Below are 23,447 nucleotides of genomic sequence, written 5' to 3' on the forward strand. Positions count from 1 at the left end.
GAAGGGCATTCCAGAGGTGTGGGGCAGAAAGTGAGAAAGGTTTAAGGCGGGAGAGAGCTTTAGATACAAAGGGGGTAGTAAGAAGACTTCATTGAGAAGAACGCAAGAGTCGTGATGGTGCATAGCGAGAAATTAGGGCTGAGATGTAATGAGGGGCAGAAGAATGTAAAGCTTTAAAAGTGAGCAGTAGAATTGAGTGTGAGATACGCGATTTAATCGGAAGCCAGGAGAGGGATTTCAGCAGGGGAGACGCTGAGACAGATTTAGGAAAGAGTAGAGTGATTCTGGCAGCAGTGTTTAGGATAGATTGTAGGGGAGACAGGTGAGAGGTAGGAAGGCCGGACAGCAGGAGGTTGCAGTAATCGAGACGTGAGAGAATGAGGGCCTGAGTCAGAGTTTTAGCAGTTGAGTAACAGAGGAAAGGGCGTATCTTTGTGATATTGCGGAGGAAAAAGCGACAAGTTTTAGAAACGTTTTGAATATGAGAGGAGAATGAGAGAGAGGAATCAAGTGTGACCCCTAGGCAGCGTGCTTTGGCTACTGGGTGAATGATCGTATTTCCAATAGCAATGTGGAAGGATGTAGTAGGGCCAGGTTTGGGAGGTAGTATAAGGAGCTCTGTTTTTGCCATGTTAAGTTTCAGTCGGCGGATGGCCATCCAGGATGATATTCCAGAGAGGCATTCAGAAACTTTGGTCTGTATAGCAGGTGTAAGGTCAGGGGTTGAAAGGTAAATTTGTGTGTCGTCAGCATAGAGGTGATATTTAAACCCAAAAGATGTGATTAGGTCACCTAGAGAGAGTGTGTAGAGAGAAAAGAGAAGGGGTCCCAGGACAGAGCCCTGGGGTACCCCCACAGAGAGATCAATAGAGGAGGAGGAGGTGTTAGCAAAAGAGACACTGAAGGTACGATGGGAGAGGTAAGAGGAGATCCAGGATAAAGCTTTGTTCCGAATACCAAGAGTATGGAGAATGTGAAGGAGAAGAGGGTGGTCCACGGTGTCGAATGCTGCAGAGAGGTCGAGTAATATGAGCAGAGTGTAATGACCTCTGTCTTTGGCAGCGTGGAGGTCGTCAGTTATTTTAGTGAGGGCTGTTTCAGTAGAGTGAGCAGTGCGGAAGCCAGATTGTAGAGGGTCTAGTACAGAATAGGTGTTGAGAAAGTGTAGCAATCGAGAGAATACAAGACGTTCAAGGAGTTTGGAGGCAAAAGGCAGGAGGGAGACAGGTCGATAGTTAGAAGGTCAGGTAGGGTCAAGCTTGCTGTTTTTGAGTAATGGTATAACGGTTGCATGCTTGAAGGATGAAGGAAAGGTACCAGAGTAGAGGGAAGAGTTAAAGATCTGTGTGAGCATAGGGATTATAGAAGGAGCAAGAGGTTTTAGGAGATGGGAGGGAATGGGATCAAGAGGGCAAGTGGTAGAGGGAGAAGAGGAGATCAGCAGTGATACATCCTCCTCCGAGATAGCAGAAAAAGAGTCAAGAAAGACAGGAGGAGAGTTGGGAAGCATTGTGGGATGGGAGGAGGCAACAGATGGGATGTTCTGCCGTATGGACTCCACCTTTTTCTTAAAAAAGTCAGCAAAGTCCTGAGGTGAGATGGAGGAAGAAGAGGAGGCAGCTGAGGGTGGTCTGAGTAGAGAGTCAAAGACAGAAAAGAGACGGCGTGGGTTAGACTTGTGTGTGTTGATTAGTGATGAAAAGTAGGTTTGTTTAGCCTGAAAGAGGGCAGAGTTGAAACAGGATAGCATAAATTTGTAGTGAATGAAGTCTGCGAGCGTATGAGATTTCCTCCAGAGGCGTTCAGAGGAACGAGTGGAGGAACGCAGCATGCGTGTGTGGGAGTTTAGCCAGGGTCTGGGGTTAGAAGGGCGAGGACGGCAGAGAGAAAGTGGGGCATGAAGATCAAGAGAGGAAGATAAGGCAGAGTTGTAGTTCCTGACCAGGTTGTCAGGGTCTGAAGCAGAACTGAGAGAGGAGAGGGAGGAGCGTAAAGTGGAATCAAGAGCTGGTAGATTAATAGAGTGCAGGTTTCTGCAAAAACGAGGGCGAGATGGAGATGGAGATGGAGAGAAGCGAGAGAGAGAAAATGAGATGAGGTGATGGTCGGAGAGAGGAAATGGAGAAGTCGGAGAGAGAGAAGTTTTTAGTGAAAACCAGGTCTAAGTAGTGGCCATCCTTGTGGGTGCTGGCTGCAGTCCACTGTTGAAGGCCAAAAGAAGAGGTTAGAGAAAGAAAGCGGGAAGCCCAAGGGAGAGAGGGGTCATCAATGTGGCAGTTGAAGTCCCCAAGGAGAAGAACAGGGGAGTCTGAGGAGAGAAAGAAAGAGAGCCAGGATTCAAAGTGAGAGAGAAAGGCAGAAGGGGGATGAGTAGAGGAAGGTGGGCGATAGATGACCGCCACATGGACCGGGAGAGGAGAGAAGATCTGGACTGTGTGAGCCTCGAAGGAGGGAAAAGCAAGAGAGGGGGGAATAGAAACTGTTCTGTAACGGCAGAGAGAGGAGAGCAGGAGCCCCACGCCTCCACCCCTGCCACCAGGGCGTGGAGTGTGGGAGAAGGAAAGGCCACCATAGGAGAGGGCAGCTTCCAGAGCAGAGTCAGACTGAGTGAGCCAGGTCTCAGTTATAGCAAAGAGAAGCAGGGAGTGAGAGAGAAAGAAGTCATGCACAGAGAGGAACTTGTTAGAGAGGGAGCGAGAATTCCAAAGGGCACAGGAGAAAGGGAGAGAGGAGGGAGGGTGGCAGGGGATGGGTATGAGGTTAGAGGGGTTGACACCAGAAGGAGTAGAAGTTGCATGTGGAAGGCGAGGACGAGAGCAAGTAGAAATAAGGCAGGGACCAGGATTGGGAGAGATATCCCCAGAAGCAAGGAGGAGAAGCATGGACAGAAAGAGAATGTGAGAGGATGATTTGTAGGGGTGTGTTTTAGTGCAGGCGGCATAACTGTGTGGTGACAGAGGGCGCAGGTAAGAGAGGAGTTCATGTGAACTGAGAAGTGGTGAAGTAAGGAGAGATGGCGAAATATGAATAGAGTTAGAGACATGATGAGGCTGGTGGAAGGAAGTGCATAATTTGAGAATAAGTGAGGTTACAGTAAATATAAAAAGTAAAGGTGGCATCACAGCAATAGTAATGTGTTGAGATGTGCAGTGTGGGATGATAACCTCCTTTCCAGCGTAGTTCAAATGCAGGAATCAGAAGCAGTAGATTGTGTTCACTTTTTCCACTTCTTTTTTGAACTTCCTTTTTTAAACTTGCATACTACTTGAAAGATTTCTACTTAAAAGCATTTCTGCTTAAGAGCAAAGGCTGCAAGCAGCAATGGCTGTTGTGAGTTTACTGATATACATTTAGAAAGTCACCTGGTTGGTACAACAAACTTAATTAGCACATGTGAGGGTAGTTAAACCAAATTGTTTTTCAAAGGTGGGTGTTGTCTTGCACAAGTGTGAAAGATGAATTAAATTAAGGCAATAGGGGGATGATTTCCATACAGACAATTTGAGATGTTTTTACCTAAATTGTACTAAAATGAGCTAAATAGACAGCAGGGTATGAGGATTGCAGGACACACAGACAATTTGAGATGTTTTTACCTAAATTGAACTAAAATGAGCTAAATAGACAGCAGGGTATGAGGATTGCAGGACACACAGACAATTTGAGATGTTTTTACCTAAATTGAACTAAAATGAGCTAAATAGACAGCAGGGTATGAGGATTGCAGGACACACAGACAATTTGAGATGTTTTTACCTAAATTGAACTAAAATGAGCTAAATAGACAGCAGGGTATGAGGATTGCAGGACACACAGACAATTTGAGATGTTTTTACCTGAGAAAAGACAAGAGATAAGATGAGATGAGAAGCAGATCAATGGTCCCAACTTCCTTCGGTGAGAGGAGTCGGGTGTCGCCAGTGGAGCGGAAGGCAGAGAGACGGAGTCCTTCCATTCCTGGGACCGGCGGGTCCAGCGGTGACGGGCAATCCACGCCCACCCTGCGGAGCAGTAAGAGCAGCCCTTGTACTTACCAGGCTCCGGTGACAGCATCCGTAGAGGAGAGGCGGTATCAGGCCCAGGTGGTGCACGAGAAGGCGGCGGAGCTTCCGGACGTCGTCGTGGAGGAAGAGATCCCGCATGGGGATCCATCGCAAGATGGCGGCGTATCCGGTTCCGGTGATGACGTCACAACCGGAGAGAGAACCACAACGCCTCGGCGATCGGGCAGCGCTTCCCGATCACCTGTGACACCAAGAGCTGGTAGGCTGCGACAAGAGCCGAGAAGGGTGAGGCTCAGCCAGCGGAGAGTCCTCGCAGTGATACTGGACAATCTAAAGGTAGAGAGCGGGTCAGAACCCCGCGGATACCATATGCCCGTCCTTACGCCCAAACCCATGCCCTAGATAAAGCCCCTGTCCCAGTCACCTTTTCCCCGTGGGTCCACGTCCAGTTTGGGGATGTCGGGAGGGTCCCAGGGAAACCGGTGAAGAACGGACTGAGGAGAGACTGGCAAGTTACACATCCGACGGTGGGTCGGTGGGTGGAGGATATTTCGGGGGAGACATCTGAGTCCAGTTGGAGACCTAGTGTGGCTATAGTAAAGTTGAAAGTAAGGCCAAAGAGTGAGAGGTGGTCTAAGCCCCGATCTACAGGGACATCGGGAGTGTCTTACTGGGGGGGCACGGAGTAGGGAGATTCCCTGGAATCAGAGCCCGAAAAGGTTAGGGAGACCCGGTGGTGGGCCCCATTATTCGAGGGTTATGTGGGGTGGATGGACAGCACTCGGTTCCTTCTACAAAGGGAAGATGTAGTGGACTACTGGTGGAGTACGGGGGAATTTACACCGGAGAAACACCAAAAGGAGATGCAGGAGCGGTGGTTCCAAATTTGCCACGGCAGTATCAAGCCCAAGGGTCCCAGTATCCTGGCTGACCCCGTAGACCCAGATGAGCCCCTGTCTTGGGTATTACCAGGGAGAGCAGGAAAAGCTAACTTGACAAGGTGTAGCCGGGCTGAGAGGGCTATTACCGCCCAATACAAATATTCCCATGGTTTGGAATATCCATATGTCCCGGAACCCCTCATGCAGGAGATTGAGGACAATAGGGACAGATGGTTGCGAGAGACCATAGAGGAATATATGGTCATGAAAGGGGGTGCCATTAAGGGCAGCAGAGCTGAAGAGAGGATAGCGCACCTTATGCGGGTGTGGAGCATAGGCAGGAGTGTCTATAAACACAAAGTGGTGTACCGGCCTGAAAGGGGGTCGTCGCGTGACTATAGCGTGACCGTCCTGGACATGGGGGGTCGGGAAGTCAAGAAACCTGATCCTCGGCTCTATTATTAGGGGAGAACAGGATGGCTGTTGCGTAAGCTAGTGGCTGCTGGTCAGGGCTTGCTTGGCGCAATATGTTGTGAATCTGTAATGTTATACTAATTATGTGTGTCATTCATTTTACAGTGCTTCCTGAAGAAAGGTACTTCAAATTTAGGTCCCAGCCGGGGACGGTGGGATTCACCAGGGGGAGAATGTAACCATGCTATAAAATGGCTGCAGTCATCTCTCCTGCTGACAGTAAGGCCTGGTAAGTTATGGGCATGCCAGCAGTAATTATGGAGGTTTGCCCTCACACCCTGGTGAAGTGCCCTATGTATGGATGGGAGTGGTCACATGCTCTGAATCCATGATTAGTGATGTCAGAGTTGTGCCAGCCCCCAGAGGATACATAAGGCACAGCACTGTTCAAAAGTTAGTTGTTAGAGGAGGAGTTCAGAAGCTGTTGGAAGGTTATGTAAGAGACTATGAGAGAAGGACCAAGTCTGAGTGCAGGCTTGGGAGGAGACAGCTTATAAGACTGTGACCAGGGACCTAGCACAGGGACTATCTCCCTAAGGGGAGATAGGGAATCCACCAATTAGGGAAAGGACACCTTTCAAAGGGAAGTGCGGTGAACATGAGAGGCTAAGTACAACCACTGTGAGGGGCAGCTGGCCCGCCGCAAGTCAATAAAGATGATCCTGTTAAACCATACCCTCGTGTGTAAGTGTGGAGTGATTACACAGAGGAGTGCACCACAGAGGAGTTCCTCACCAGGACCATCCACAAGCGGACGCTGGGATCCTGATGAGGTGGAGGCGCTGCACTGGATATAGGTATCAAGCACACTACCTCAGCTGCCTGTCTGGGTTGGCAATCCCCACACAACATCATGCGGGAGACTCAGGAATCCTGTTGCCAACAGGTGCACCACCAGACACTACACTGTAATGGGGACTGGTTAGACCACAGGGGCCAATGTGAGGTTGGGTGGGTCAGGCTAGGCCAGAAAATCCGTTACATGTATTTTGCACGCAGACTCAAGTGATAGCCAATCTAATTCTTTGAGCATTTCACAGTGATGTATTGTAGTTAAATTGTAAGACAAAGTAGCATATTGAGTTGTAGAGGGTGTCTAGTTTGCTAAGGTGGGTTTGGGGTGCTGTACCATATACTATGTCCCTATAGTCTATAATTGTCATTAGCATCTGCTGTGCGATGTGCTTTCTGAGCAGCAGACTTAGGGAGGATTTGTTCTTATAAAGTAAACCTAGTTTGGCGTAGGTTTTGGATGTCAGAGTATTAATATGCAGCCTGAATGTTAAGTGGGAGTCAAGCCATATGCACAGATATTTAAAACTAATGACAGGGGTTAGAATGATGTTAGAGTTGGTGCATATTGTGGCTAGGGCTGTGTGCATATTGTGTCATCCGCGTACACATAAGCTTTGCCCCCTGCAGACGCACTTACCAGAACTCCCTCCTACTGTCTCTGTACGCTCTCCCTACCTACCAATTAGACTGTAAGCTCCTCGGGGCAGGGACTCCTCTTCCTTAATGTTACTTTTATGTCAAAAGCACTTATTCCCATTATCTGTTATTTATATTATCTGTTATTTATTTGATTACCCCATGTATTACTACTGTGAAGCGCTATGTACATTAATGGCGCTATATAAATAAAGACATACAATACAATACAATACATGTGCATTCAAGCTCCCTTAAAAGTTGTAGGTAAATCATTAATGAAGACTGAAAAGAGTAGAGGCCCCAGAATCAGAGCCTTGTGGAACACAACACGTGACATTCAATGGGTTGTAAATAGAACCTGAGATAGACACATATTGGGATCTACCCGATAGGTATGAATGAAACCAGTTTAAAGTGTGTTCCAGAGCATTAAAAGGATTTATTTTGTGCCTTCTTCTCCAGGGTATTAATTGTCTTTCTGTTACAACATATTTTTGGCATCAAACAAGCTCATTTTCATATTGCTCTATTGCTGGATTGACTCATTCTTAAAATTTAAACCTACAGTAGCATGGCCGAAAAGACAGCGTGCTGGTATTTATACTTGCACACATATGGTATGTGTTTTGCATTCTGTTTTCAAGACGCTACAGTACAAAAGATATATTAGCATAGTTCCAACTTTCATTTTACCATGGTGGAAATACACTAATCGCTTATTATTCTATTGAATTGCAAAATGTTGTTCTAAGCAATTACAGTTCAAATTTGAGCAGTGAAAGACTGCCAAGTGTATAGTAGATATGTCCACTGAAATAATGTTTTTTTTCCTCCTGTGTATATACTAATACCAATATTTGTTGGGATATAGATGTGTAAATAATAAAACTAACGCCTTGTCTAAAGAGTCTACATTTTAATTTCACACATAAAGCACATAGAACTAGCACTGGTTAGAAGCTGGCATTCCTGTTTCTCAAACAGGCGCTTTAATAACCCAGCTACTTCACTTAGATAAGACATACATCATATTCAAGGAAAATAATAACTATTAATTATTTCATGATACATTCTGTAGACTAATTATCAAGTTGGCAAAAGCCCCGTAGAAAGACAGATTGTAGATATACATAAAAAATTTATTTACAACTGAAACTTGGTCGCAATATGCTGCATACTGGTAGAAAACAGCATATATTAGCATCTGTAGCAATTCTTGACAAGTAATCTTCATAGACAGAACCCTTTCAGATAATGATATACCTCCAATAATCAAAACCATTGTCTTGTGAACTGCCTTTTACATACTGTAATGCCTGGCTTGGTCTGGTGAAATTGTGTTAAAGCAGGTTTGCAGCTAACTTAGCCCCTCTCATTGGGAAAGTGGCTTCATACTCTCAAAGCATCTCTGAATAACCTGTACCTTAACTCATTTGAATCCATTGTGGCCATGAAGATATGTTTAATGCTTGCCTTCATGGTCGCTAAGATAACCAAGGGGCTAGTATAAATAGTCTAACTACCCTGCTACCCATTGTATGTCATAGCGGTACAACTGCTATGGCATACAAAAGGTTAACTACCCTCCCCAATACTCCCTCGGACTGCCTACCACCATAACCCACCCCCCAACAAAGTTATCTCCCCCTCTAAAGTACTGTCCATTAGCCCTACTAGTCAAAGGTGGCTAATAGGGCTAATGTTTGCAGAAGTAAAGATGACAATGAATAGCGGCTGTTAAGGTTATGATTCACATAAAGGAGTGCGAGTTGACACACTGCAGTCCACTGACTTGAGTGGGATTGCAGTGGGTTCATCTGCATTGGAAGTTACTGAATCTTACCTGTAGTGCTTCCTCTCTGCAGTCTTCAGCAAGTGATACTTTACATACAAAGGAATAATAATTTAAAAATATACCCATATGGAATAGCTACTAAGGCCTCTGTTTGAAGTTATTATAACTTATCACTTGGTTATATTTATATTGGACACCTTTTGAGTGTTTTGATATTTACAGGACGGTAGGTTTGCGTTTTGATTTTAAAATATATTTTTGCATTTTTTTGTGTAGTAATCATTATGGCAAAAACACTTAAGAATGAAAAAGCATTTTTTTGTGTGTCTTTTTTCACTTGTTCCAACATCAACACAATATACTAAAACACCCCAGTCAATAAATAGAAAAATATATAATTACACACACAGAAATTTACACACAGCCCCTGATGAAGCTCCGCCTCTAGGAGTGAAGCGTACTTCGGACTCTCCTGATGACATCCCACTATCGAGACACAGACTCTGTAAGTGGAGGTAACATGATACAGGGAGACTACTGCTGCTGCCAATAATACAGCGTCCTGTTACTTCTAACAAATAATACATTAGGCTGAATCTGAGTGTCTATACTAGCAACATTTATTAGAATTATGTTATAATATCAAAGGGAATGCTATCAACCAAAATTATATTATTCTCTACATACAATTTTTGGCATCAATTGATGCACTCACCATACCACCACACTGACTTGCTTCAGGCTGTTTGCTGGCTAATAGTGCAGGCTTGGTTCATCACTTAGAAAAGAAAAAAGAGAAGCGTGTGCTTCATAGTGTAAATCTGTAAAATATTTAATGCCAAACTTGAAAAAATTTAAGGTAGCACACTCACAAACGGAGCTAAAATGTCAGCATGGTAGAGAGATATGTCTCTAGTGGTTTCTCATCTACAGCAGGTCTCAGTGCTCCGTGGTTTGCAGTAAGAGGGAGTCCTAGTTTCTCCAACACAGCACAATGCAAGGTATGCAGAGAGAAACAGAGCTGCCAGGTAGCATAGATAGAAACTGCAGCCTTCCGGTATACAGAGCGCACCATGCGCATAGAGCAACTGGTTAGAAGCTCATAGACGTCAGCGTGCGTGATGATGTCAGTCGTCCGCCTCATCCGGGTCCCAACGCGCGTTTCGTCACCACATAACTTAGTCAGGGGACGACCGCTAGCAATCCAACCAAATGGACCGATGCCCAACCATCCAAAAAACATTCCAAAGGCCCAGTGGCCAAAAACATAAAAACATTTGTAAAAAAATCACAAAACCAGGTGGAAAAAAACCAAACCCTGGGGCTTATGGCAAAAGCCCCCCAATAAAAGTTAAAAAGCCATGTCTTCCACAGGGCAAACTTCAATACTCAGAAATCTATGTCTACTGTAACTTAAATAAGTAACTTAAAGTTGAGATACTATGGATGGTGGACATTTACTTTATATGGACCACATTCTCGAGTTAGCTAAAAGTGGGCCAATAGCCATCCCCACTGTTACACTTTTGTTTATTACTATAAATGCTTATAAATAATATGAGTTACTTTTACCTTCAGGCCCAGCTCTGCTTGATTTAGGAGAAGGAATGAGGGAACTTTCTGATATAAAAGACTGTTTGGACATTGATGTGAAGCAAAACTTCATTGACCCACTTCAAAATCTGCACGACAAAGATCTAAAGGAAATCCAGGTACTGTATCACTACTGCAAAAATATGATGTGTATGAAATGTGCAGAAAATGATTGCTACTCGTAAGCTACTAGTGTGAATATCTTACTGTTCATTAAAGGTGCTGTAGGCTTTTCATTAAAAAAATGTAAAGATTTATTTACTACACTGTATAATATGGGGTCTGATCTCATCTCTCTAGTTTTTTCCTGCTTACTAATTTGGTTTAAAATGTGTATTTTATTCCTATAAAATGATCCCACAGCCTAAAATAAAATTAGTGCTAAGTCTCTTTCAGTTAGTGACATCATTGGATTTTTTGGAACCTTGCCTGAACAGATTATGATAAAACAGCTATGCTGATAAAGTCCCTTTAATCACAGAATAGACTACAGCTCCGTGCTGCCTGGTGAGCAGAGATATGCAAAACTTTTACATGCGGTCACGAACAGACAACATTTTCACATAAAAAAAGTTGTGGCTGAGGCAGAGATCGCAAGTGATTCGCCTAACATTTACTCAATGTGCATTGCAATATCATTTCGTTTGCGTAAGTCTCTAAAATCTTCAAATTATTTTGCAAAATTCTATAAATTGCTATACTGTAGTATGTGCTTAAAGCAGTAATACACAAAAAAAATCTATATTTTTTTAAAATAAATCAGTTCTGTAGTATTAGATAATACTGTCTACATTTTTTTAAACTCCTAATGCCATATGTAATGATTTTTTTCATGTCCTGATCATCATTTGGTTGCTACAGCAACCATTAAGAAAGTCATGTCCAATTCCTCTTTTGAAACAGGCTCTCACACACACCTTTTTGAGCTCTGCCCTCTGGCAACAAAGTATCACAAACAGATCTGTTGCTGTCTTCAAAACAGCAGACTGTCTCTTGCTCTGAAAGCTGTAACATTAATGGTTTACGCTTAGTAATATGTAACATTATATCAGCTGCAGCATTTCACAGACTGTAGCACACAGTTAGAAGGCGCCCATTATGTTAGGCACACAATCAGGATTTTACAGATTTGTAACAGGCGCACCAAATGATTGGCAGCTTGGGTAAGAATGTAGAATTATACATTGTCACATGCTTTACATTTATTTATAAAATATTTTACCAGGTACATTATACATTGAGAGTTACCTCTCGTTTTCATGTATTTCCTGGGCATAGAGTTAAGATGACAAATAAAACATGCTTACAAATACAGTTATATAAGTGAACAGGGTGTACATTATATGCAAGACATAGCATACACAGCTAGAGATAATATATATAATAGGCGTATGTACCAGTTACAGACCAGATTCAAATTTGAGACAGCTTTAGTTTTGAAAGAACTTAGACTGGTGGTGGCTGTGAGAGTCTCCGGGAGATTGTTCCAGTTTTGGGATGCATGTAAGAGAAGGAGGAGCGGACGGATACTTTGCTGAACCTTGGTACCATACATATATAAATAAGAAGAAAAAAAAGGGGGGGGGATTGTAATATTGCTATTTTAATGCTGAGACTATAAATTGGGCACACATCATTTTTAATTCACAGCCTGGCGATATTTTGCCGAAAGATTACTAGTTTGCCAACTTTATTAGCCCTTTGAGGCTTAAAATAGGTTTCACAGGGAGACGAATTTGAGAAAAATTGTAATATTGCTATTTTAATGCTGAGACTATAAATTGGGCACACATCATGTTTAATTCACCGTCTGGCGATATTTTGCTGAAAGATTACTAGTTTGACAACTTTATTAGCCCTTTGAGGCTTAAAATAGGTTTCACAGGGAGACGAATTTGAGAAAAAAATAAGGTTTAAAAAACAGGTGAGAAGTTTTGCACTGGTGAGAGGAGAAAGTGAGACTAAAAACGCTACAATAAGATGCCCCTTAATAGCATCTCACATTGAGCTCACTTTCAAGATCATTTTTCAAGGTCATTTGTTTTGGGGAACTGCACCTTTCATACCAGAGAAACAAACGGCACCTTTTATGTGACTAAAAATAACATAACCAAAGCGCAATTTTCTTTTTATTTGCCAAGATTACATTGTATTCATGATTATCCTTTTTTTAAATAAGTAGTAGTTTCATTGCTTGCCAGGCAATTTTTGAAATCACTTGGCAATTTTATGTACTGTAGCTATCCTGGCTATTGTATTTTAACCTACAGTATTAAGGTTGTAATATTTTACAATTTTGTAATCTTGTAAATTCAGAAATATTACACGCAGTATGCTTTATGCACTGTTTATTTGTAAGAGTGTTTGCAGTAAAGCCCAGAACGTTTATTGTCTAAAATAATAATTATCATAATAACTTTATTTCATACAGTGCTTTTCTTCCAATGAGACTCAAAGCGCTTCACAATTACAGTATTGTCCATGGCTCAACATTTTGCTCGAGATTTTTGCAAGCATATTCTTTTATCTTTGATGTAGATAAACAGAGGCAAAACAAATGACTAATTAACAGCGAATTACATTTTTTTTTTTTCAATTTGATCTCATTTTTTAATTTACATGGGCACATAGATCTTGGAAATTTGAACCGGTTCTCCAATTTTAAAGTTTGTCCCATTAACACTAAATTGTTAGAGTGTGTCAATTCCACTTCTGTTAAAGAATAATAATTCCTGTTTCATTCTATTTTTCTACATCTATGGAAAATACATTCAAATGTTGCTTATAAATAGAGCAGCAAAGCATCTGAAATATTTTTTATTGTTTTTTTTAATTTATATACAGTATCTATGACTTTTCCTCCCATATATTCCTCTGGATTAACACAGTTGCTACATTATCATAGTTGACCAAAGTAATTATTATTTATTTTTTTTGGAAAGTACGGTCACAATTTTATCATTGATTTTCAGCATCACTTAAAAAAGATGGAGGGCAGGCGTCTGGACTTTGATTACAAGAAGAAAAGACAAGGCAAGATCACAGATGATGAAATCCGTCAAGCCTTAGAAAAGTTTGATGAGTCCAAAGAAATAGCAGAACAAAGCATGTTTAACCTTTTGGAGATGGATGTAAGATTTTTTTTATTTCTAGTTACATTTATTTTTGTCCTTTACTGTTAATGAATAACAACTTAATTTAGCGTTGAGACAAATACATTTCTTAATACACCCATATATACCGACGTGTAAAAAGGAAACAAGTGAAAAAAGACACACAAAAAAATGCTTTTTCATTCTTAAGTGTTTTTGCCATAATGATTACTACACAAAAAAATGCAAAAATATATTTTAAAATCAAAACGCAACCTACCGTCCTGTAAATATCAAAACACTCAAAAGGTGTCCAATATAAATATAACCAAGTGATAAGTTATAATAACTTCAAACAGAGGCCTTAGTAGCTATTCCATATGGGTATATTTTTAAATTATTATTCCTTTGTATGTAAAGTATCACTTGCTGAAGACTGCAGAGAGGAAGCACTACAGGTAAGATTCAGTAACTTCCAATGCAGATGAACCCACTGCAATCCCACTCAAGTCAGTGGACTGCAGTGTGTCAACTCGCACTCCTTTATGTGAATCATAACCTTAACAGCCGCTATTCATTGTCATCTTTACTTCTGCAAACTGTTTCTTCACATCTTGCATAGTCATAGAACAGAATACAGATATGCTGTTCCTATGATACACAAGTATGAAAATGTTCCTACCGGTATACACAGATGCAGCCACCAGTATTAGAACTCTTGTCTGGGTATAAACTAGAGAATCCTAGGGAATCTCACCGTAAATGCCTCAACATTGCCTCAACATTTCTGTGAGATTATTAATGGCCCATTGGATTAACACAGCAGGGGTCCCTGCAGTCCCATTCAGTTTGAATGAGACTGCTGGGACCGCCCGCTGTGTTAATCCGATGGGTCATTAGTTTGGCAGCAGAATCTCACAGAAATGTTGAGGCATTTACAGTAACATTCCCTAGTTTTTACCCAGGCAAGAGTTCTAATAGTGGTGGCTGCATCTGTAGTAGCAGAATTGCTAGAATGTAATGTTTTCAGCAGGAGAAGCCCACCCCCTGATATTTCTGGTCTTTTCAGAGTAATAGTAACAGTAATACTGTAGTTACTTAATCCCAGTCACTCCCTTCAAATGTCATATGGCATAATATCTGAGACAAAGTTCATAAACCGGTCAAAATGTGCCCTTTAAAAAATAAAATAAAAAAGAATGTATCCACATCAATCTGTAAACTTAGTTGAAATCAAATTTGCAAAGCATTTAAAGCTAATGTGAAAATTCACTGTGTCCTTGGTATGCTAACATTTCTGGAGAAATTCTTGGAAAATGTTGACATAATATCGCTTATTTTCGAGAATGGTTAACATTTGCGAAAAATGTTACGCAAAACGTGCCCAGAAAAGTTGTAAACCAGTTTTAAAGACATGGACTTCGTGGGACCTTCTGTAAGGTGTGATAGCGCAGATGACGTATTATCGCATGAAAAGTCTCGTTAACTTCAATAGGGCTTTTCCTGCGATAGCACGTCAGCTGCGCTATCATACCTTACAGAATAAGGGCCAGTGTATCTCTAATCGTGGCAATGCTTAGCAGAAGAGATGCATGTATTTTAAGATTTGGACTTTAAATGATAGTTTGTCCTCTATGATGTTTCATACAGTATGCATGTTGTGTGCTCTTGTTCAGATTGAACAGGTGAGCCAGCTTTCTGCTCTTGTACAAGCCCAGCTGGAGTATCACAAGCAAGCAGTGCAGATCCTACAGCAAGTTACTGTCAAACTGGAACAAAAGTAAGATTCTGTTTTATTTTAAGTACAGTATGAGTTTACTTCATGGTTAAGTTACTGTGCATGAATTAAGAGCCGGAGTGCTTATTCAACAGGGCCAAGATTTAGTAGAAGGGATTCCTTGTGATTTTATTCAGTGGAATAACATGAGCATTCTTCATAGTTCTTCTTCTTCTTCGGGAGTGAATCTATCAAGACATTTGTTGAGATTTTTGAAGACACAAATCTTTTTGTGGGATAAACTGACTGTAGACTGAATGAAAGGATTGTAAGGCTGCACATTATTGTGTACAATACAAGGCCACATAGGGTATACTGTGCCAGATAGACTTCCTTAAAAAAGTGAGTTTTCAGGGAGTTTTTAAATATCAGAATGGCAGGGGAGAGTCTGATGGTGCGTGGCAGAGAAATCCAGAGAGAGGGGGCAGCACGGGAGAAGTCTTGTAGGTGGGAGTGAGAGGAGGTAATAAGACAGGAAAAAGGGCAGAAGTCATAGGCAGAACTTAGAGGGCATTTAGGGATATATTGGGGGATGAGATGTAAGGATGAAGCATTGTTGAGAGTTTTGTAAGTCCGAACTAGGGTTTTTCATTTGATTTGAAAGGATATGAGAAACCAGTGTAGGGAGTTGCATAGTGGGGCAGCAGAAGTGGAGCGGCGAGTGAGGTAGATGAGTCTGGCTTCAGCGTTCTGGATGGATTGGAGTTGGGACAGATGGGCAAGGGAATGCTAACATGGAGAAGTTTGCAGTAGTCAAGGAGGGACGAGATGAGTGAGTGAATTAGTCTTTCAGTTGCGTTATAAGTAAGAAGAGGGTGTATCCTTGCGATAGTTCAGAGGTGGAGCCTGCAGGACTTAGTGATGGAGTGAATATGAGCAATGAAGTAGAGGGCTTGTCAAAGATGATGGGGTGTTGATAAGATTGTGGCATTATTGACACTGAGGGAGACTTTGAGTATAGGGTGGCAGTGGAAGGGGGGACAATTACTGGTTCTGGTTATATACAAAAACTGATCAAGAAATGGTCAGCATACAGAAACCCCTATTGTTGCACTTATCCAAACACAAGTGATATATATAGAAGATATAATATCTAGACAACGTGAATGACCACTGTGCTCAGTGATACACTCTACTGAGAAGGGTAATAACCGTTAAAATAAAATAATACAATTTTAATTAGTCAATAACTCTTCTAAGTGCTCAAATAGATATATACAGTGAAACTAAATGATTAAAAATCCCCAATGGTGAGACTGATATTTGGAGATTGGAGCTAATTGCAGTATTAATAGAAATGCAGTTTAGTAAGGGCATCGTCATCTTGGGATTGGCTGCGCATGCGCAGAAGCATCTCGCGCATGCGCAGAAGAGTAGGAGGTCACAGCGGCCATTACCAGAGAGATCACGCATGCGCAGTACATCAGGAAAGCAGGGAAGAAATACATACATACATACATACATACACACATACACACCCATGAATCAGACACACACACATACAGAACCATGCATCACACACACACATACACACACACACACACACACTTACCATTATCAGCAGCACATTGTAGGCTGCCCGGGAGAGGAGAAAAGGAACTACTGGGCTCTGCAGCAGAACCTGCTGGCCAGAATGCACAGTGCGTATACACAGCTTTTCTCCTCTCTGCACCGGCCCACATTTTTCCAGATAATCCCCCCCTTTGCCCCCCTGGCCAGTCCGTCCCTGGCTTTCGGTAATGGTGGGACATCCAAGAGGAGATTACAGAGAGACAGTTTTCTCTGCAAAATCTATAGAAAATCTATTTTATTTATTTGGTTAGTTAATAGTGTAAACACACCTTTAAAGCTACAGTTCAAGCAATATCCTGCATGTGTTTTTTTTAATAAATCAGTTCTGTAGTAAGAAAAAATACTTTTAGCATTTTCTGTTTTAAAAACAACAACTTTGAAAGACCAATTTTCTTGTATTCTATTTTAACAAGCATGCTTGTTCCTATAGCAACCATTTACATTCCCCATATTTAAAGATGTCACCAAACTTTGCCGATCAATAGACGGAGAACGATTTGACCGGCAGCTATGCAGTTATTTAGGTAATTAGAGATTGCCCACATGAAACTATTGAAGTAAAAAAAAAACTAAAAAAATTAAAATGGGAGCTTGAACTGCAGCTTTAAAGAGCAATGTCATTTAGTTATAATAAGTATAAACCCATGCTGCACCCACTTAGGTATTTTAAATAGATGTTACATAATGGCAAAAAAATATAATAGGTAAACAAAGATTGACACAAAAGCTTAACTGTGAAAAGAGCAGTAGGTATTGCTGAATATACAATAAATTTGCTATTTTAGGGGCTAATTAAGACTGGCACATACTGTACTGTATGTACTATATCAAGCATGGAAACAAGCTCATTATTTCAAAGATACAGTAGGTTTAAAGTGCATTATTTTGATTCTGTGTCATCTTCTGGCAAGGTACAATTTTACTACTGAGATGGGGAGCAATTTCGGAGGTGGCTTTAGGGGGCATTTCAAGCGGAGATAGCACAATAATATTGCTCCTTTTATTGGTGCAGTTTTCTTTTCTCTTTTAGTAAAAAAAAAAAAAGCCGCCAGGTTTATGTAGAGTTAACCTCTGCTCCAAATGTAAGGCAGAAGATTAAACTGTTTAGATGTTGGATGACTGACAGCACCCAAGATCACGTCCGCGTGATCTCTTGGGGCAGTAATAACATGGTTGCGAACACAAGTAGAAAACAAGTTAAATTCTTATGAAAATTCTTCAACATCATAGGGTCCCTAAAGTTCTAGCTCTTGTGACACTCAGGGGACATCATAAGGGCACACTAGGTGTTAACAAGCTTCATACATACTGTATACTGCTAGCACAAATTGATGCACATTTGGTGCAATTTGTACCATTGTAATAACATATCCCTCTTAATTCCATACACTTACTCAGGCCCACCTTGTCCCATATTAGTAGAGAATGACAGGTTGTAGGAAGAGGTCTATCGTTTCATTCTCTGGTGCCTGGGGAGCCAGAGCAGGGAGCAGATTGGCTGTGATTTGGAATAAACTCTCAATCTCAATTCATCTGATAAAATTGGAGGGAGTGTGCCAGAATATTAATTGTGCCATCGGAACCACTTGGGGATAAGTATTAATATGTTGAACTGCTAGGCTTCCTTCTAATTTGGGTCTCATTAAAACATTAAGGCTGATTCTGGGTTTCTTTTTATTCCAAATGAATCGTGTTATGTGTTTCTGTAGGTCTTCAATGTCTCTTGGATTGACTGGTATTGGTAGGGCCTATATAAGTAAAGGATCTTTGGTAGAAGGATCATTTTAACTTCAGCTATTCTTCCCAACAAGGAGATAGAGTACCTAGACCAAGTTTCCCGGGTCTTATAGATACTGTATAGGGAAAGTTGACCTGTTACAGGGAGTGAAAAGCCCTTCTAATTTTGGCCCCCAGATATGTCAGTTTTTCTTTTTGCCAAGTGAATGAATAATTGAGAGCGAGAAGCCTGGCCACATCCTGGGGCAAATTAATATTCAGGGCTTCTGACTTACTGTTGTTGACTTTGAAGCTGGAGATTTTCTCAACATACGTGTGGAACAAATGGGGAAGGGAGTTCATTTCATTAGTTATTGTTAACAACACTACTAACGAATAACATACAAAAAAGGGCTTTACCTAAAAATTAACCTGTGCGGTGATGGTGCCTAATGCACTAGTGTGAAAACTATGATGCCTGTGATCACTCAATGTGCCGTCCAACATATACCAATTAGTGATAGGTGAATGGTGATTCTTTGAGTGGTGTTAACCCTCAGACAGGAAGGCAGCCAAGGGGAAAAGATATACAAGTCTTTCCAAAAACTTGTTACAACAGATATACAAAACGAGAAACAAATCCCCGGCGCAAGATGAATTAGTATAATGATACCAGTCCCAGTGCTGTAATAAGAATCAGTTCCAAATACTGAGTGCAGATCCCAATTTGTCACTTCAATTGATAAAATTCCTATGGAAAAAAGAAAAGCGAAAGACCATTGCACAGTACTCCATTCAGCAGAAACCTCTGCATGGTTTAGATGCCTACTTACAGCATGCACAAAGATCAAAAAGCAGAGGATAGAAACTGTTCTTTTATCACCATCATGTAACTGGATCCACGAATCCCACGCAGTTCCCAACACAATCTCCAATGCTGTCCCCTCACACCGTTTTCAGCAATGTTTACCCATAAATGAATGAATGAAACAAACATAGCGTGGTACTGTGGGGACAATTTAATAAAAGCGCAAGACCAAAGAAATACACTTACAGTGTGTCAGGTCTTGTCGCTCAATACAATGTTGCTGTCTGCAGTCTGAGTTCCTGGAGTTTGGCGTCTGGTAGCAGGGGTTGGCGTCTCACTCCTGAAGTATGATCAGAAGTATGATCGTGCAAGAAAATGTTTTATTTCCCAGTCCACATTGATTCCTCCTGGGACCAAAGTATTTTATACAGTACTTTTCATTTAGTGGAATAGAACATGTTCCACTTCCAATTAGAAAGGGTAACAGTCAGAACATTCTCAATCAAAGAGAAATGTTCTGGACACTCACCCTGGACACTTTGATCCAAGGAGGAATCAATGTCTTCAGTGTCTTCTGTCTTCGACTGAGCCACTGATTGAGCCACATGTGCTGAAGCAGGGATAAAAGCTGGCCTGTTGGTGGCCCTTTAAGACTGAGTTTGAGACCCCTGATCTAAATTGACTGTTGTTGATTTAGGTAATCATGGCAACATAATTAGTTTAAAGATATTGTGAAAGAACAAAAGTTACCAGATAAGATTTGAATTAAAGTGACCTGAAGACAAGTTAAACTCACTAATTTTACACAAGACGTACAGTAAGTGAGTGTACATTTTACTTTAATCTTTCTAAGGAAGCTGTTTTGCCTGCTGTGTACGTGGCACTGGCCCCTTTAAGTTAAAGCTACAGTATAAAACTTCTATAAGAAAACCACAAAAGAGGAGAAGAAATGTGTCAATGTTTCTCTGGAGTAAAAATGATGTATTAAATAGATCCAGGTTTAAGAAAGAAGAAAAAAAATCCATTGTCGTGCAGAATAAGAAGAATAAGGATGTGATTATACGGTGGTAAGGTATTTAGTAAAAAATACAAATATTTCTGTCACGGGAGATCAGTACTTTTACACCGCAACCACCGAGATCACTAGGACAAAGCTGTTGAATAATATGGGGTTTATTCTGGCACGCCAGCAGACAAAACAAAGATGTACAAAACAAGATACAATACCAACTGGGGGCCTGGGGAGTAGACTCTAGCCTCGCTAGGTGCAGGGGCCTGCTTCAAGAAGACTTGCCCTGCCCGCTTCTTGTCCAGGATATCAGAGTGCTGATCACACAGCAGCCACTCACATATATCCCCAGCTGGTCACTGTAAAGATCCAAACTCCTTCACAGAATGTCTCTAAGTCTCCCTGTCTATCAGATAGTCCTCTGAGGGAATTTCCACACTCCTTCCCAGAGTGTCTCTCAGTCTCTCAGATGGTCCTCTGAGGGAATCTACACACTCCTTCCCAGAGTGTCTCTCAGTCTCTCAGATGGTCCTCTGAGGGAATCTACACACTCCTTCCCAGAGTCTTTCTCTCTCTGAAGGTAGATCTGATTCTCTGATCAGCAGCACCCCTTATATAGCTCTCTTTGGCTATCTTTTACATGGGAAGGGGCTGCTGAACAATCAGAGCATGGATTAGGTTGGTGCCACAACAGCCCGAGGGCGTGCTAAGAGCCCATCCCCATCCCTGATTGTTCACTCTTTCTCACTCACCAAATGTCTGTAACACCTCCGCGCTCCCAACCATTGTCTCTGCAGGAATCTCAGCTGATTAAATCACAGAGTCCTCTCCATAGAGATGACAGTAACAATGGAATATCTCATTTGTTTTCTTGCAGGCCTGACACCCAAAGCACATTACAGAACAATTTTGATTCACTAAACTGTGGGATTGCATTTACAGGGAATAACGAATACAGGCTTTGAAATACATTCTTACAGACCTGGAAATACATTTACACATTCCCTGTTCTTCCCCAGATATTAAAGTACATTTGGCCAAAATAAGGCTTACATAGGTGGCCAAGTTACATAGATTTAGGGGTAGCTAGCTGGGCTTCATCCCAGTTTTGTGATGCCAGCTAGCTCTACGTCACAATTACCACGGTTTTTAGGAGTGAATTACCATATACAGGCACTATGTAAATGATCATATTTTTCTTTCAGTACTGTATTTTTTAACTTATCAGCATGATGAAATAATATATTTTGGAATCTTAGTCGATTTTTAGTTTCAGAAGAGTGAATAATAATACATTTAAAAAAAGTTTTAAAGTTAATGTTAGTTATTTTAAAGCCTTTAAAAATTACCTCTGTTGGGAGTTTTCACAGCATTGGTTTTTAACTTCGCGCTGATCACAGAAACATTATTTTTTCAACTAATTTTGACCTTGCATTTAGCCCTTCAAAAAAGCTGCATGTGTATTTCAGTGCTATTTATTGGTGTCTTGTTCCTACTTATACTTTGAATCCTAAATGACAGGAAAAGGTGAAGCATATATTTAAATAAGGTGCGACAAGATGTAGTTTTCTTTACATACAACTGCAGAGTACTATTTCCCATGTTCACTTAGTGGTCCTATTCCATAAGATGTCTTCACATGCTGCAATACACTTTGTGGCTCACTCAAGGGAAGGTGTCTTCCAGTGCTGGAAAGTATATTTTGCAACAGCACCTCTTAGTAAATATGAGCCTTATATTTGACTCTAATGGCCCAGTACAACCCAACAAAATATATTAAGGGGGATTCACTAAGCTCCAAAAAAGGGTGTCAGAGCGCAACCCGCGTTAGCCGCCATTCAAATTAATAACAGTTAAACCCATATTGAGTTATTGGAGCATAGTGAATTTCGGCCATTGATTCTGCGATAGATGTCATAGTTGAACATACAGGTGTAGGAAAGCTTAATGTCTTCGGTGCCGCAGCCCGCTGTTTCGGTACCGAAGGATTAACACTTTGAGGGGTCCAATTCAGAAGCATAGCTCCATTGCGGCACAGCATACTTGCTACATCTGTAGGAAAAGAACAACCTCAAAATCTCAACCTCAAAAAAAACTGAATGACTGATTTCACGGAACACTATACTTCTTTTGCTAGGGTCTAGTTACATTTTGAGACTTTACTAAGAATATTGCAGTGTGATGTGCTTATAGGTATTTGTTGCAGAATTCACAAAGGTACCCACCAACAACAATACACATCAATATTTCTCTTAAATTGAAAAATATTAAAAACCTTGATAGTGAAATCTGCATGATTACGATAAAAAAGGGAAGAAAGTGTGTGTGTGAGGGGAAGGGGGGGGGGGAGGTGTGGCCAAGGCTTAAGTGCCATATTAATAAAATTTTTGTATTTTACAGAATTAGAGAGGCTTCTAATGAACCCAGACGGGAATATCTGCCCAAACCACGTATGAGCTTGGAACTTGTACTGCCCACTGAAAACAGTCAGCACAATGGAGGCCTTTCTAATGCTGGAACCCCGAAGCCATCCGGTAAAAATAGTCATTGTTCGCTTCCCACTATAACAAAAAAATACCCAAAAGGCAGAAAATATAAAAGACATGTATCTAATCTTTGCCACTTGACTGTGGCATCTTCAATTTTGCTTCAAGGCATTAGTCCTCTCTTGACTATAAAATTATCCGTTCATTATATGTGTTGTGGAAAAAATCTCTTTCTTCTGGCGTAATAAATTGTAGCCTATTCTCAACATCATCTCTCGGCCGACAACTACAGTGCTATGCGAGGGCGAGGCCTTTACGTATGAGCTGTCACCATTGCATAACACCTATTTGAGGGTCATGTTTTACAGTCAGATTAGTTGATTTAACATGGTAAGTACTCCTCATTACGTCAGATAATGGAGAAAAATGTTGAGTATCAAATTGGTAACATGAAGCAACCTATGAGCCAATCACTAATTGCAATTGGAAACTTTGACCTTTGGCATCAGCCTGTTGCTTAGTGACCATCTTCAAAAATTACCTCTTTATAAAACAAAACACGTGTTTCTAATGAAGCTGCACTGAAGTCCAATGGAAGAATATATATTGTATATATTGATATATAGATTTTTCTATTTTAACATTTTTTTTATTGGAGTAAGAAAGTGAGGGGGAAGTGGGTACAGATAATAAAAATGGGGTGGGGAAAAGGGAAGTGACATATTACGTACGGTACAGGATGTCTTGTAGGAAACATACATTTTTATTTTAATAATAAACTGGAAATCATACTGATATTTTAACAG

The 23,447-nt window shown here is 41.1% G+C and overlaps 1 protein-coding gene across 6 annotated transcripts in view; it reads left to right on the forward strand.

Annotated features, from left to right (window-relative positions):
• Positions 1-23,447, forward strand: part of SH3GL2 (SH3 domain containing GRB2 like 2, endophilin A1) — a 263,901-nt gene that overhangs the window by 235,877 nt on the left and 4,577 nt on the right. For all 6 annotated transcript variants that reach the window (XM_075594915.1, XM_075594886.1, XM_075594894.1 and 3 more), the window contains 4 exons: positions 10,167-10,300; positions 13,154-13,312; positions 14,950-15,053; positions 22,556-22,689. In XM_075594915.1, coding sequence (XP_075451030.1) covers positions 10,167-10,300; positions 13,154-13,312; positions 14,950-15,053; positions 22,556-22,689 — 531 coding nt within the window. The remainder of the gene's footprint in view (positions 1-10,166; positions 10,301-13,153; positions 13,313-14,949; positions 15,054-22,555; positions 22,690-23,447) is intronic.

The sequence above is a fragment of the Ascaphus truei genome, chromosome 1 (assembly GCF_040206685.1).
Source record: "Ascaphus truei isolate aAscTru1 chromosome 1, aAscTru1.hap1, whole genome shotgun sequence".
Classification (NCBI taxonomy): Eukaryota; Metazoa; Chordata; class Amphibia; order Anura; family Ascaphidae; genus Ascaphus; species Ascaphus truei.